This window comes from Nycticebus coucang, chromosome 9 (assembly GCF_027406575.1).
Source record: "Nycticebus coucang isolate mNycCou1 chromosome 9, mNycCou1.pri, whole genome shotgun sequence".
In the NCBI taxonomy this organism is placed as follows: domain Eukaryota; kingdom Metazoa; phylum Chordata; class Mammalia; order Primates; family Lorisidae; genus Nycticebus; species Nycticebus coucang.
In genome coordinates this window covers 34,235,192-34,252,409 of record NC_069788.1, presented here as the reverse complement: position 1 = coordinate 34,252,409, position 17,218 = coordinate 34,235,192, and the positions used below count along the sequence as shown (strand labels likewise).

The window sequence follows — 17,218 nt, the reverse complement described above, 5'->3', positions numbered from 1 at the left end:
ACAATTTCTGAACCACATATGTAAGTAGCATTCTTAGAAACACTTTTTTATACATGCCCCTTTAGTGTCAGCCAATGAAAGCACAAGTAGATTAGAGAATAGTTGGAGGGAAGAAGCAAGACAATTTCTCTCCTTCTCACTCAGCATCACATGATGTATCTAGCAGTTACTATAGTGCCTTTGTGCCTCCACATTACACTAAAAGACTCTTCCCTCTGTGGCTCCCAGATCCTCATGGTGGTGCCACTGTGCTTCCATCTCCCAGATGGCCATACTTTTTGAGTTCTGGTTATAACATCTAATCCTGTTGTTCATATACTCCTGGGCTGGGAGCAACTCCAGCTGTTGCTAACCTCTGAACTGCTTCACATCTCCTGCTGACTTCTTAGCTCTTCATAGGCCATAGTATGTTTACTAAATACCCTCTATTGAAAAAAAACAATATCCAGAAATATTTGTGTTTTCTTCTTGCATTCGACTGATAAAACATCTAACATTTTTAAAAATTATGCATTAACCAGTTTGTTGTAAGCATTTCAAATTGTATGTAAAACTCGCACATTTTATCCCATAAATGCATTATTATACACAGCTATGATATAATAAAAAATTATGTGTTTAAGTAATTACAAAAAATGCTAATCCCAGTGTATTTCAATTACTGAAAAACTTCAAAATAAACATGTATACCCTTCTTTGAGATATATTTAGTGCTAGCTAAATACCACAGTGATTCAAGACTTTATATTTAGGCCTTTGGTCTATCTTGAGTTACTTTTTTATATGGTGTGAGGTAGGGACGTAACTTTGTTCTTTTACATGTCATTTGTCCATTGTTAGGTTGATGTCTATGTTGTTCATTTGTCTGTCTTTCTTTCCCCTATTCTGTGTATTTTAGGGAATTACTTTTCCCAGGCTCCCTTGCCAACTGACATCCTGGTCAGCTCTGTTTTATACTTGTATTTTTTTTTCTTTTTTTTTTTTTTTTGTAGAGACAGAGTCTCACTTTATGGCCCTCGGTAGAGTGCCATGGCATCACACAGCTCACAGCAACCTCCAACTTCTGGGCTTAGGCGATTCTCTTGTCTCAGCCTCCCCAGTAGCTGGGACTACAGGCGCCCGCCACAACGCCCAGCTATTTTTTGGTTGCAGTTCAGCAGGGGCCAGGTTTGAACCCGCCACCCTCGGTATATGGGGCCGGTGCCTTACTGACTGAGCCACAGGCGCCGCCCTATACTTGTATTTTTAAGCAGAGATTTAAATGCAGAGTATTTGTGTTCATCTATTTAAAAAATACATGAACAATATGCTTCTCAGTCAGAAATCTAATATTGTTTCTTTTTATCCCACTTTAATTCTACTTTCCTCTCAAGTAGTTGTTTGATGTTACATATTTTTATTCTTTAAAGTCTTCAATTAGTCATATAAAATTATTTTTCATAAGAAAAACAGGTTTATAAATTGAAATTACAAATATGTAGTCAAGTTTCCTAGATTCATAAGTTACTATTAAAATACCTTTTCTGGTTTGAATTATGACAATATTATTATTGCCATAGTATGTAATTGGTGAAAGAATATAACTCCATCAGAATTTTTATAAATAAATATTAAACATGAAAGCAAACCCTTTTTTTTCTTTTTGAAATGCATCTATTAAGGAGTTGAATGAAGTGGTGCTTTTGGTGCCTTTGATAAGTGGAGGTTCTATGTGGCAACCAGGATATATTTTATGCCTAGGAGCAATGCATAATAGTAAGGGAAGATGGCCAGGAGATAGCTTTCATTTTGTGAAGTAGGAAAAGAGAAATTGGAAGAGAGAAAATGGCAGCCACAGGCAAGTTCCTAGGCAGATTATTTTTAGAAAAAAAAAATGTATATGACTTGGAGAATTTGGGGATCAATTCTCTTAAAACTATCTATGTCCATGGAATGTTTTCATGTCCTGCAGGAGCATGGTTCCCAGAATCATGTGGGAAATTACCTTAACGTGATGATAGCCCATATGAACACCAAGGCAAGCTATGTTAAAAGTCACTGAACAAAAAGGCTTTCAGACCAAAATACTATGCTTGAGTTATGCAATTTGTTGAGTTAATTGAAAACACAGAAGCCAAGGGATAGGAATGGCACAGGTTATTATACTTAATATAGGGTAAAAGCAAGATGGAATTTATTACCCTGTTTCCCTGAAAATAAGACATCCTCCGAAAATAAGACCTACCTACAGGAAAGATAAGACGTCCCCTGAAAATAAGACCTAGCACATCTTTGGAAGCACACCTTAAAATAAGACACTGTCTTATTTTGAGGGAAACAGGGTATCTGAATTCTGAAATACACAAAGTTCATATGTTATTTAAGTATTTATTAGAGACAAGGTCTTGCTCTGTCACCCCAACTAGAGTGCAGTGGCATATTCACAGGTCACTGCAGTCTCAAACTCCTGGGCTCAAGTGATCCTCCTGCTTCAGCCTCCTGCATAGTTGGAACTATATGCACATGCCATCATGTTCAGCTAATTTTTAAAATTTTTTTAGAGGGCAGTGCCTGTGGCTTAAGGAGTAGGGCGCAGGCCCCATATGCCAGAGGTGGCGGGTTCAAACCCAGCCCCGGCCAAGAACCAAAAAAAATAAAATAAAATAAAAATCTACATTAAAATTTTTTTAGAGATGGGGGTCTCACTATGTTGCCTAGGCTTGTCTTCAACTCCTGGTCTCATGCAGTCCTCCCACCTTGGCCTTCTAAAGTGCTGGGATTACAGGCATGAGCCATCATGCCTAGCCAAAGTTCATATATTTCTTGTCTCTTTCTCTGGTGAATCATCATCCTTCCCCAATGGTGTGGTTACAAGTCAGAGTTGAGGTTTGAGTAACAGGGTGTGGCCGAGGATGGTGCCTGGAGCCAACACTTGCTTTATTGTACAGCTGGCCACAGCCATAACTTGCCAGGTAGACTGATGAACAGCTATAGGATTTATTGGACAAAAGATACATGAGCCAGAAGGGGTGTTGCCAAGGAGAAGGCAATTTAAGATCTTTGGAAAATTGAGTGCCTGAGTGTACCATGAATATTTGGTACTTTTGTTCTTTCTGTCCCTCCTAGCTGAGGTTAAGCACACATACATACTTGACTTCCTTTATGTCTGTTATGTATCACAAAGGCACTAAATTTTTTATTTAGTTTTTCTTAATCATTCTTACTTGTTTTTCTTATTTTCCATGGAATGAATATTCTTAAATAATGCAGCTAACTACATGACACCTGGTTAGAAGATTTCTCACTACAGGACAAGTGCTGAGATACTAACCCTTATAGCCCTTAAGACACTAGAATGAACTGAGGTGGCTGAGCTGCAATCCTTTTCTTCTAAGCTCAAGTTCTCTCATTTCTTTACTTCAGTAGGACATACAAAATATTATCATTATCTATGTGTGTCATAACTAGAGTGGACTCTTAGGTACAGAATTGGTAAGTTATAGAACATATGGAGCTTCAACTTTACTAGATAATGCCAAACTATTTTCTCAAGTCCTTTTCCCTAATTCATATTCCCAATAAAATGTAAGAAAGTTCCCAATTGATCCCATTCTCATCAATATTTGATAATTTCAGAAAGAAAGAAACATAAAATGTTATAACATGAAAATTTCCTATTTTAAAAGGATAGAAAGTTCAGATCTAGAGAGAATTTTAAGTAGGTATATTTGTTCATTGACTCAGTTTATAAATATTTATTTGCACTTATTATATTCTAGGCATTATGCTGGGTGCTAGAATAAAAGATGAATAAGACTAATCTCTATTCTCAAGGAACTATGTGGAAGGCATATATGTGAACAGAGAATTCACATGATGAGTATAATAATGGAGGTAAATACAAATTGCTATACCGTTAACGAAGGAGAAAGAGAAAAATGCATTTGAATTTGGGGTGAGAGATAGAGAAGTGAATGTTGAAATTTTTCATAAGACAGGTTTGTTTTCAAATTTCAATTTCATTTTTTAAACTCTGTACTCATGGTCCTGTGGTGATAACTTGAGAAGGCAAGGTCATAAAGAGGGGTTTTATCCTGTGTGATTGATGATACAGAACCACTGAATTCTAAGCAATAGGAAGACATGATTAAAACTGTATTCTAAAAAGAGAACACTGATAGTGATGTGGAAACGGATTTGGATCAAGATGGGCATAAATAGAGGCAGGGAGACAAGTTATGAGTCCATTGTGGTTGAAATTCAAGATGATAAAGGTCTGAACTTAAGGCAGTGGCAACAGAGATGGAAAGAAAACAGATCTGAATGATATTCAGGAAGTGGCATTAATACAATCATGTGATAGTCAAGAAGTAGAAAATGATGGAGAATTTTAGTGTGTCAAGATACCCAAGTTTCTGCTTGAAGGGGTATATTCACTCATTTAAGCAACTAATATATGTTGGTCACATACTATATGCTAGGCTAAGCTTTATGCTGATTATGGGGAATATCTAGGCTATCTCATTACACAACTCCAGGGAACACTTTTCACAGTGTACATACACAAACAATAGTAAGAATGGTGTTCCCTGGATTTCTTCAATGGTGTGGTTCCAGATTTTCTGTGAATTGGACAAACTCAGTTCCTACCATTACAGAACTCATAATCTAGTGTACAGTGGTACAATTAACTAAGATGGATAAAAAATAACAGTGGTGTGCTAGGCCTTAGAAACATATATGTTGCCACTTGTCTTTCTTTATACCTGAAAGAATGAGTTAGGTATATTGGGCATATTGACCTTGAGGGGTTTATGGAATCTTTGGATGGAAATTTCCATGAGGCCATAACATGTTAGTTTAGAGCCTTTGTTCAAAGTTTCATAGTGAGTTAATTAAAAGGGTTTCATAGCGCCCTTCCTATTTTTCAGTTCTATGCACTCTTCTAGGATGTGCAGAAAAGAAATGCCATTTACATGTGGTCCTATTGCTCTGTTCTTCAAAGGAAGTCCAAGTGTTCATTCCAATATAAACCTGAAAGTTTTTGTCTTTCAATGGCTCCAAATTGCATACTCTCCAACTGAGGACTTTAGAAAATTGAGCAACTCATATTAAAATTATCAAGGCTATGTAAGTTTTACATATAATAGAACAATTTCAAGGGTGAAGTGAACAACTTAAAATTAATTTATTTTTATATATGAGTAATAAAAACGACTGGTGGGCTGTTTAGACTTTAATATATTTGGATATAGGTCCCTCCTTTTATTCAGTGGTAAGTGCAAAACAATTTTCCAACTATTTTTCTTCCAGGTTTGTAATTTTAATACTGAGAGTAAGAAATATTCTATAGAAGGTTTGACTTTGAACTGGAATGTTTTGCCAGCTCTCTTCCTAGAGGAAATTTTTATGGTAAATGCTAGCAAAACAAAGTTAGACATTGAAAATCTTTCATTTTTCAAGGCTGATATAAAATGAGCTAAGCTTCTTAGGTATGTATAATATATCTAGTAATTGCCTTATTTTGTATTTCCCACAATTTAAGTTTTATCATAGATGCTTTTAAAAATGGTATTTATTTTTGGGGCCGCGCCTGTGGCTCAATTGGTAAGGCGCCGGCCCCATGTGCCAAGGGTGGCGGGTTCAGGCCCCGCCCCGGCTGAACTGCAACCAAAAAATAGTGGAGCGTTGTGGCAGGCACCTGTAGTCCCAGCTACTCGGGAGGCTGAGGCAAGAGAATCGCTTAAGCCCAGGAGTTGGAGGTTGCTGTGAGCTGTGATGCCACAGCACTTTACTGAGGGCCATAAAGTGAGACTCTGTCTCTACAAAAAAAAAAAAAAAATCGTATTTATTTTTGCACAAACCAAAAACATTGGCATCAGAGAAGCTAAAAGTAAATCATGAGTAACAATATATAATAAATTGTATAATACCTCAGTTCCCATGTTTACAGCTACAAGCAACCATGATAATTCCCTTCAGTAAGAATAAATACCAGTGAAGCAAGGTAAAAAGAGAATTTAAAAAACTATGCTCAGTGAAACTACTAGAGGCAACCCACATTTTTAGCAATCCTAGAGAATAATAAGTTTTAAGCTGCGTAGAACAGATGATCTAGAACATTTCCTTCAATTTGATTTAAGATTTTTTTTTTTACCTGAAAATACCAATAAAATTTCAGGTTTGTTGATTATCTATGTATATATGCATCTGGCCTAAATGTTGAGGTAAAAACTCTAATTAAAACTTGCTAAGACTGTTTTGTATATATAAGAAGTAAAGAGTTTGATTTTAAGACTTGTGAAAAATTCTTCCTTCAAAAAGCTGAAGAATTATCATGTTATAGTTAAGTCTTAGATCTGTCACCAGAAACTACAGAAAGTTAGAGGTTTCACTTAGGTAAGGGAGATAAATATATTCTTCGGGCAAAGATGTAGATTGATAGAATAAAACCTGTACTGATAGAGAAAAAAGAAAAAAAAAAACACTGGCCAAATAGCCTATTTTTTTTAATGTCTTTTCTCCCCCTTTGTCCCCCTTTTTATTCCACCCCGGTGAAAGTGGCACTGGTAGGGATTGCCTCTTTCAAACTTTTGTAAAAATTTGATGAGGGAACCTATTGCATTTATTTGGGAAGAATCTAATTTAACATCAAAGCCATGTTTACAGAAATGAAATATAACAGGTCTTAGATGTACTGTGTTTGCAACATATATAAAGAAATTCTAAAAGAGTTCTAGAACAGATGAAAACAAGAAAGTACATCTGCCTTTTAAAAATTATATAGTAAGTAGATGATGGTTTTTTGTTGTTATAGGGTAATATACATCATACTGCACACACACTGACACACACACACACAATCATTCTCACTTAGTTACAAAAAGGAAAGACTCTGATCATGAAGCAGGGAGGTCAGAAGTCACTTTGTAAGTTTCAGATTCCCAAAGAACTATGGCAAGGCTGGGCTGGAATGCAAGGAGAGAAGTGCTTGCTTTGGGCACATAATTTAAGGGGGTTCCCAAAAAGCTTGCATTCAAGGTAATATTTTGATATGATATCTTAAGATCAAATTTCATACTAAAAAACACATGATTGGCAAAATGTCAAAACTGAAACAAAGAGAAGAGCTGACCCTGCCTTTCCCTGAGTCTTTTGCCTTATCACAAGTACTGGCCTTGCCCAGAGAAGCTTCTGTTCAACTTTCCTGTTCTGTCCAAGGAGGGTGATAGGCTGTGATAGTGGAGCAAAGACCAAGAGATCATGGCTGCTAGCAGCAGCCTGAATATATTCTCCCTCTTATAAATGTACACAAAATTGAGCATCATGATACTAATGCCTTCTACAAGCAGTCTAGCCAACTTTATTTCTCCACTATATTACAATATTCCTTTCTAGACAGGAAGATTTCTTTAATGTTCCAACACATTTGTCCCCGGTATTTGATTTAATTCAGCTCAGTATTTTCTAAAAATACATCAAAGATCTTTAAATTTACTTAGAAGCAGTAATTAAACATTTATAAATGCTATATTTATAAGGCTCCTCACAGAGATTCAAGATCTATATAGCATATTAGAATCTGGGAGAAAATTAGAAATACTAAGTATATTTATTTTTTTTAATCCAGAGTTTTCTAATTTTATCTTAGAGTCATATCATTAGCTAGTCGCTGACTTCAACTACAATAAGGCCACAATCATCTAGTCCCACTTCCTTTCTTTCCTCAGTGATAGAATTTTGCTCTTCCATTTCTGTAAGATATCTCTCTACCTTCCCTGACCCTGGATTTTTATCATCTTCTCATCAGAATATGTCTTCTAATTACAAACTTAAGTCTATCAGGCAATGATAAATCACTTAACAGATGTGACAGGATGTTGGAAATTTTCTTTCTTTTTTTTATTTTTTATTTATTTTTATTTATTTATTTTTATTAAATCATAGCTGTGTACATTGATATGATCATGGGGCATCATTCACTAGCTTTACAGACCGTTTACCAAGTTTCACATATACCCTTGTAAGGTGCACCCAATGAAGTGACCCAAAGTGGAACTCACTATGAATAAGGACATTTTGGGGGCCAGAAAATTGAAAGCATATCAGTCTAGGTCCAATGAGGATAGAGAAACAGTCCAGTAATTTGAACAAGAAATGTTTAATGTAAAGAATTATTGACTATAACAGGATTGCAGTATAAAGGAATTGGTTAGCAAGAAGTAAAGAGAGCTCTAAAGAATAAAGGAATAAAAAACATCCATTACCCTCAAAACTGAAATAGAGCCACCAAGGAATAGTCCTCCCTTCCCAAGGCTGAGATCCAGACCTTACACAGCTTTGATTCACTATGTGGTAGAGAAGTTGTGCTAGTGGAACTAGCCACAAATCTGCCTTTGAGGGTGCTAGGGATAGCTGTTTACAAAGAGCCATCTCAGAGGCACATGACCATTAGCAGCCCAGAAGGGGAGAATGCTGGGGTAAGCTGCTGGTTACTGGGTGCTGGGAGCCTAGCACTGGAAAAGCCAGCCTCACAGCAGCAGCCAGGCCACAGGGAAGGTGTGTGTACATGTCCACTTCAGGAGCCAGGAGCTGGAGAAACTACATGTGTTGTTCTAGTAGACCGTCCTGTTATGTGAGCTCAAAGGAACTAGGAAACAAAAACCTTTCCTCCTGCAATGTCTCTCCAATGCCCCCTACTGACAAAATATCAATGCTAGATGATAAAGGGAAACATTTAAAGAGTCCAGATACATTTTCACAGAGTAGATAAAAAGGGTGAATTTGGAGCTGCAAGAAAATAAATTGGTAACTGGCATACCTGAAGAGAAATATTATCTGGAAGAAAATAGTGATTGACAGAAATGTGATTTTGCCAGTCAAAAAGATAACTGGGGGAGCTATTTAAGGTCAGAAAAGATAAATCCTTGCTTATAGAACTTGATCATGGATAGATGGAAAGAAGAAATTGCTTTCTTTAGGAAAAGTTCAGTTCAAGAAAGCTTGGGGAAAAACACTGAAGGAAGAGTTTCTGAGTATGAAATACAAAGAAGCGAAATACTAGAATAGTGACCTATAACTGTCATCTCTTAGGATTCCAGCTAGTAGAATCAAGTTGAGCTCTCACTATTCTATTTTATTTTTTGTTCTATTTTTCCTACCTCTCTACTTTACTTTATAATTCAAGTTTCTCATACTGTGAAAATCGATTTTTGTACTTCATTAGATGGAATAAGAATATTATAATTTACATTTCTCACCTTGATGGCAGCAGGGGTGGTGGTGGGGAATAATCATTCAGGTCACTGCCCTAAACCTTTAGAACCTTGAGATCCGAATTGGATAGCACTGTTGTTATTGCCTTGAAGGAAATATCTGAGCATATTGGTAAAGAATGGTTGAATTACTGCAGGAAATCTTTAATTCTTGAATGTTCTTAGATGTTTCACCACAGATCTCTGTAAACTTTTATATGTAACATTCTACTTCTGCTCAAAGATCACGGCTACTGCCACAGGACACTTGCCAATACCAAAGCACCAGAGGGCTGATTTGGGAAAATTAATTTTCTCTGACTCCCGGGTAATTAATTAGAACCCTTTTAAGAAATTACGTTGGTCTTTTCAGGTAACTAGGATGTCATTTAGTAAGCTGGTATTTTAGTCAAACAAAATACTGGGTATACTATGCCTGAAGAGTAATTAGATAGGTGCTCCATAAATGTGGTTCTTAAAGGTCATACAGCAAGTGTCAACCTTTTTATGACAACACTGTAGTCTTATAAATGCCTGAAATTGGCCCATGGGAATGCTAAAACAACAAGGAAAGGTTTATGATGCTAAGTCCTCCACTACAAACATTTCATCTCTTATTACAGCCATGCAAATTATTATAGGTCCATTGACAATGGGAAAAATTTACTCAGCTCAAAACAAATCAGACAGTATTTAACAGTGTAAAAAATTAAAATGGAAAAAAATATGTCAGAAAGATTTTGAACCACTTTTTATTAAGCTAACTGTCTTAAAAGTATATACTGGACTTGTGAATATATTGTATACCAGAAAATTCTTGCTGAGTTCATTGGTATTTGTTGTTTAATCATGTATAAAACAGATGGAATAAATCTACTAAAGCTTTACCTATTGTTTTCATGTTCTTCACTCTTTTCTCATCTGTACAATTAATGTGCTCCCACTATGTTTTAAGGACAATGAAAAATGCTGACATATTGTAAAAACAATTGTTCTTGAGGAACCTCTGAAAATGCACTAACTCCTCATTATTTTCTCTCTGTTTTGGCATATCCAAGGTTATTAATGTAATGAATTAACATTTTATGTGGACAGGAAAAAGTTAAATGACCAATTTTTTACTTTTAAAGAATTAATATGGAACTCAGGCACACTCTATCCTTCATTATCCTTTTTAATATCCATTCCTTTTTACTTTTTCTCCAGAGTCCTGCACCTCTTTCAGTTTAGGCCAGGGGTTGGCAAACTTTTTCTGTAAAAAACCAGTTAGTAGATATTTTAGGTTCTGTGAGTCATACAATCTTTGTTATAACTACACAATACTGTTGTTTTAGGTGAAGATAGCTGTAGACAATACATAAATGGCTATAGGTGTGTTCCAATAAAAATTTATTTGTAGACACTAAAATTTGCATTTTATGTCATTTTCATGTGTCATGAATATTATTATCCTTTTTTTCAACTATTTAAAAATGCAAAAATCATTCTTAACTTGTAGGCCGTGCAAAAACAGGAACTAGGTCAGATTGGCCCATGGGCCACAGTCGGGCAACTATTGGTCTAGTGGCAATGCTGCCTCTTAAAAGTCTGAGTAAACTTCACTCAATCACAGGCTGAAAGAAAATTCTCTAGAGATGGTTCTGTTTATAAAGTTTCCCCTTATGACACATTTGAAGCTTTAGGGATCATAAATATATCGGTAATTTTTCATTAGTTGTCCTACCTTATCAGCTGATCTGTTGAAAAATGTTTTAAGATTTTACAGAGACTCTCCACTTTTCATCCTGAAAAAGCATGTAAAAATAGTGTATAGGACTCAGAACAGAAAACAAGGATGAAAGAAGCATGGTTTCTGTTCCCAGTCTGGGAATTCAGTTCTTTGACGGGATAAATAACCCATTGCTTCACATCTCATTTTCTTTGTCTGGAAAGTCAGAATTGCCAGGTGTTGTTACTAAATAGTTATATTAAATGTTAAAGGATATGGAGGATTAAGCTTATATCTTCCAAAGTAGCCACATTTTTAGTAAAAATGTATGTTCTTTTTTTTTAATGCCATAATATACAACTGAAAAGATACATTTTCTAGAAAAGGGATCTTGTGTGTAATTTGTTCTGAACATTTCCATGTAGAAGAAAATCTAAACCCAAGGGTGAGATCAAGCAAACTATAGCACAAAATACACATGTGTAAAACCTCATGGTTTTCTTATGTGCCTAATATTACCAGGAGAGGTTAGGGGTCTGTAAAAGTGTTTTCTGCCTTTAAGTATAATGTTTGGAGCCAAGACATCATCATTTCCAAGCTCAGTCCATTCCAGTTGAAAGTGTGAATGTTCAGCAAAAGGATGTTTTTGAAAGGAGACTGAAAATCTGCTGTGCCAGATACCTGAAACGTTGTTAGGGTATTCAGTGGAAAATTTCATTTCCACATTATAAATAACTGTAGGATATTTTAAGGGATCCAAGACTAGTAACTTCCAAGAGCTGCTTATATTCGTTCCACTGAAATGTGAAATGGAGGGAGGATGCTGAGAAAGGCTATCACGCTGAGTTACTGGATATGATTAATTAAAATAAATAATCTCATCATTGATTAAATTGTCCTTAACCATGGAGGCCTGCATAGTTCACTATTTGCCAAATGAAACAAAGAAAGGGCAAAACAGTGATGGAGAGAAAAAGAGGAAAAGTCCCCATGATGATTTCTTAAATTGAAATGGTTCTACAACTTCATATTCAAAAAGCCCCTCTGGTCATCCATATTTGAAATATTGACTGTTAGTGTCTTCAAATTTCTAAAAGTTCCCTGTTCTGTGGACTTCCGGAGAGGAGAGGACCCAGCCCAGAGAAGCTGCCTATCACCCATCTCAGTAGTTACTGAATTTCTATCTCCCTTTGACCACAGAAATAATCCATTTCCTGTAATTCTTCTCCTTTGCAGTCCCAACACACTTGAAAACAAACAAACAAACAAACAAAAAAGTCAGAGATCTCCGTTAGACAGTGGCACAACATGCCCCAAATTGACCTGCCCCCACTAAAAGACCAAAAAAAAAGCAAAGGAAAAAACAGAGAGAGAGGAATCTTTGTGAGGATGGGTGTCTGAGTACATGTGAATGGGTGTTTAAGATATTAAAATATGAGAAAAATGGATTCAGTCTCTTTAGTTCTCTCTCTCTCTCTTTTTTTTTTTTGAGGGGGAAACCTGGCTTCCCTTCAAGGGTCTGCCGCCTGTGGCTTGGGGAAACTTGTGCATAAAGGAGGTGCGACGGTGCCCAGGGTTAGAGCTCTCCCCTGTGACCGAAAAGATAATTAAAAATTGCACGCGCAGAAGACAGCTCAGCTCCTCCCTGCACGTCTAGTTCATCCGGATAAGTGGGTTCTTGTTCCCTGGAGGCACCGGGACCTCGAGGCCAGTAGGCCTGGGCGAGGAGTAGGTTGTAGAGCGGGTGTCATAGCGGGTGGTGCAGAATCCCCTCTCCGCACCGTGGCAGTGGCAGGCGGTGTGGGAAGGCCGATGAGGAGCGAGGGGCGCGGCTAGGAGGCATTTGGGGGAGAGGTGGGAACGTGGAAAGAAAAGTGGGAATGACAGACGAGGGAGGTCTGGAGTTGGGAATGAAAAATGGGAAGATAAATGCCCCAAAGGACAGAATCGTGTCCCTGAACTTCCTCTTTACGCCCTCGAGAGCGCACACCTAGGGGACCCCCCCTCACCTCCGCCCCCGCTGTCTGGAAGCCTGTAAGTCCCTAAGGTGTCGCTTCAGCCGGGTAGTCTTGATTTCCAAGTCACGCAACCAAAGCCCTCCAAGTCCATCTTGTGCTTTTTACAGGCACCAGCCCCCCACCCCCTCCACGCGCCTTATGCTTTCAGAGTCCTTCTAGGCCCCTCTAGGGCGCAGATCCCGGTGCGGGCTTCGCAAGTGGAAGTAATGCTTAAAAAACCCAGAGGGAGGACGGTGGCAGGTCTCCCCCAGGGTGAAAGAGGCGTTTGCTCTGAGCAATAAAAACACCGACTTATTTAATTGCTTTAAATAAGATGTGAAGGAGTGAGTGATGCCCCCACCATCTTTATACTTTAATACACCGAGGGGAAGGCATTCTAATTTTTCATTTATTTCATAAAATCACTTATTACTGTGTCAGCTACTCATCAGGGAATCTTTGACACTTTGGAAACTTTACACAAACACGTTTCCCTGCTTTGGAAGGTTTGCAAGAGTTTTATGATCAGCAAGAAACGTAGCGATACCCAACGCAAGAGGGTGAAACAGGCGCTGTAGCCCCTTCTTAGGGTGGAATAGCCTCAAGCGGATTTCCCGGCTTCTGCGGGCGAAGCACATTGTTTTATTTGTTTTGAAGGCTCAGAGTTTGAGGCTGGTCGGAGACACCCACGTGCTTCTGACTCTCATCAGCGTAATGATCGCCTCAGCCAGAGTCATGTCTATATAAACCACAAAAACCTAATCATTAGAAATCCCAGCCTCCAAAAACCACATTTTAGGTAAAAAGTGCCGCTTTTTTTTCCGCGCTCCTTCATCCTCTCAACCACAACTTTTCGGGGGGATCCAAAGTCGCTTTTTTAACCCACATTAGGAAATAAATACATAAATAAACAGCCATTGAAGCATTTTTAATTTTTATTTAAATTTTTTTTTCTCCAAGAGCGGTGGGGAAGAAAGTTAAGACACTAGACTTAGTTTTAGATGCATAATAGACTTAATAAAAGATTGCAATTAATGGAAAACTGCTGGGATTTTTCCCCAGCAAGGTTTTTTGCAACCTTAATCATCAAGCTGACAGTTTTCTAGACCTTAAAAAAAATTAATCCTTGTTGTCTAAGAATGGCAAAATTGAATATATGTGTCCAGCCATCCACTTTTATTTTTAAAAACTATTTTGACTAGTCTTCCCCTCCCCCATTTTTTGAGTCACTTAAGACAAAAATCACCCAAACCCTGCAAAATCTTTCTTTTTCCCCGGAGCCGCTCCGGCAGAGGTTGGGGGTGGGAGTGGGAGGGTGCAGAGTGTTGAGAAGTGAGCACAGACGTTCAAGAATTTTCCTTCCTCCTCTCTTGAAGTTACAACGAAAAATAACGACAGTCAGATCAGCTGGAGGCTTTCTGGTGTTTCAGCCTCAACCTCTTCCGACCAAGAGGGGGGTTCCTTGTCTTAGGGCTGGGGGAGCAAAAGGCACAAGGCAAGATCCCCTAGACTGAAGCCGCCTCTCTGGGCTTCGGAAGCTGCGCACCGCTCGCTGGGGGCTCCTTCTCATGGCCGGCGGGCGGCGGCAGCGGCTGCGATTCGCAGACTCGGGATCCGTTGCCCCGAGATCCGCTGCCTGCAACTTACCTCCTGAGTACCTTGAAGAGCGAGGGACAGGGGAGCTTTGCAAAGCAGAAGGCAGTGGATGCAAGAGGTGGCGGTGAGAAGACGAGAAGAAAAGAAGGGAAAGGAAGGAACCGAGCCGGGGAGTCCGGCCGGCAGCCGCCGCAGGAGGAATCTGAGAGCTCAGCCGGCGCGGGGGGAGCGGCGACCGCCGCGGAGGCGGCGGGCACCGGAGGGCGGAGGCGCGGACGCCTGCAGCTGGGTAGCAGCTCACCGCGCGGCGGTGGCGGGCAGCGAGTGGCAATGCCGGCCTCGGGGCTGGACTGCTGAACCCACGCGGTCTCGCCACCGGACTCAAACTGGGAGGGGGCGCCAGCGCACCCAGGACGTGGTGCCCCGAGGGACCCCACTCCACGCGGCAAACTCAAGCTCCCTGCCTCCCCTGGCCAAACACACCCCCGCGCCCGTTCGCAGCTGCCACCCGGGGTGTTCCAAAGGCTCCGGCAAAGATCTTTCGTCTCCGGGGGCTCCCTACCCGCCGACCCGACTACTCCGCACCGTCACCGCTGGCTCCCATCAGACTCTGCCCCGCACTTGACTTTATCGAACTTGATTTCTCACCTCCTCAGCCCCATCACCTCCATCCCCTTTCCCCCCGTCTCGCCTCCACCCCCCCAATTTCCTCCTCGCCCCTCATTTCCACCCTCCTCCCCCTCCCCCGGCCACTTCGCTAACTTGTGGCTGTTGTGATGCGTATTCCCGTAGATCCGAGCACCAGCCGGCGCTTCAGCCCCCCCTCCAGCAGCCTGCAGCCCGGCAAAATGAGCGACCTGAGCCCGGTGGTGGCTGCACAACAGCAGCAACAGCAGCAGCAACAGCAGCAGCAACAGCAGCAGCAGCAGCAGCAACAGGAGGCGGCCGCGGCGGCGGCAGCGGCAGCGGCGGCGGCGGCGGCGGCGGCAGCGGCTGTGCCCCGGCTGCGGCCGCCGCACGATAACCGCACCATGGTGGAGATCATCGCTGACCACCCGGCCGAACTCGTCCGCACTGACAGCCCCAACTTCCTGTGCTCAGTGCTACCCTCGCACTGGCGCTGCAACAAGACCCTGCCCGTGGCCTTCAAGGTAAGAGGCTACGGCCGCCCCCCGCCCCCGGCCAGGCACTGCGGAACTTGCCAGCCAGAGTCTTTAAGTCCACGGTGTCTCGGACCGGGATGGCCTCCGGGACCTCTTGTCTGGGTGGCTCTGACCCGGGAACCCCCAGGCTGCCCCTTTCCCTCCGGATGCCCTCGCGCAAATCCCTCTCTTTTCCACCTGTGCCCGCAGGCATCCCATCCTCAGCCCTTGTCCCCCTTACCAGTTCATCACCCCTCAAGTCCCGGTCGCTGTTCTAACTCACCTCCGTGCACTGTCACCCCCTCCCCCGGATCTCCGAGGTGCCCCACTTGCTGCACACGCCCCCTTCCCCACGGCCGAGGATCCCCACAAGGTCTCCCGGGAAGCGCCCATCTCCCCCGGCATCTTGGCCGGGCCCCACCGTTGCAGCCCGGAGCCGTCTCTCTCAGGGCTTCTGCATCCGCCCACCCACCGGCCCCCTTCGGCCAGACGCCCCACGGCGGGTCCCCCTCCCTGACCGGCCTCGGGCGGGCTGGGGGTCGGTGTGCGCGGGGTGCCGGTGCAGTGCGATGGCTCCCGGAGTTGGGCGCCACGTGCTGGCTTCGCTCGTGGGCCGCATTACCCGCAACCAGGAGGGTTCCAGATAAACCTAGAGACTCCGGGGGTGTCAGGGCCGGAGTGTTTGCTGGGTTCGCTGACCCGCGCCAGTTCCCGTTACCGAGAGGAAGGCGGGGCCGCCAGCGTTTCCGAGCGCCGCGAGGCGCGGAGGCTCCGGGGGTCCCCGAGCGCTGGACCCTCGAGTGCCAGGAGGAGTGGGCCGGGGGCGGAGGGCAGGGGCCCGAGCGGCGTCTCGGGGCAGGGACTAAGCTCCCCGCCTCGCCTGGGCGGGAGGAGGAAAAGAAACCTGTGGAACAACTTCGGGTCCCCGGACTTAAAAACTGAGGTGAAATTTTGCAGATTTGCTTTATTATTATTTTTAGAGGACGTAAATCCCAAAGGCCTCTCCTGCTTCTGAAAGGTGGTGGGAGGCTCCTGCCGGTGGCCTGGGCACAGAGGGAGGGAGCTTCGCGGCGCGTTCTGCGGCCTCCTCTGCCCGGCGGCGCGTTAGTTTGAGGGCGGGTGGCAGCAGCTGGAGTCCCAGGCAGCAGGTTGAGGGTGCACGTTCTGGAGCCCGAGGGGGTCTCGGTAACTCGATCTGGATTTCCCGGGGAAGCCCTCGCCGGGGGGAGATGTGGTGCCCCTGGGGCCGGGCGCGCAGTGGACAGATGGGGACCCGAGGAACTAGAGGTCAGGGATGGAGGAGGTGGAGAGCCACAGGTGGAGATCAGCACTCTCAGAAAGACCCCACCGGCCCTTTCTAGCCTCTGAACCTGGGTGGGGGGGGGGTCTGGGTCCCCTGGGTTCTGAGATCTGTGGAGAGCAGGGCAAGCGAGGCCTTGGAGGGAAAAGGAAGAATCTTACCAGATCCTCCACTGTGGACCCTGGGGCCAAACTCCCACGGGCCACTGGCAGGTCCCAGTTGTTGATCACCCTCTACCCCAC

General features: G+C 42.4%; 1 protein-coding gene across 2 annotated transcripts in view; it reads left to right on the top strand.

Moving 5' to 3' along the window:
* RUNX2 (RUNX family transcription factor 2) overlaps positions 1–17,218 on the top strand; it is a 218,038-nt gene that overhangs the window by 77,148 nt on the left and 123,672 nt on the right. The window contains exon 3 of one of the 2 annotated variants that reach the window (XM_053602204.1): positions 15,327–15,685. In XM_053602204.1, coding sequence (XP_053458179.1) covers positions 15,327–15,685 — 359 coding nt within the window. Of the gene's footprint in view, positions 1–15,310; positions 15,686–17,218 lie in introns of those variants that run through there. The other variant, XM_053602203.1, reaches the window with a different exon arrangement.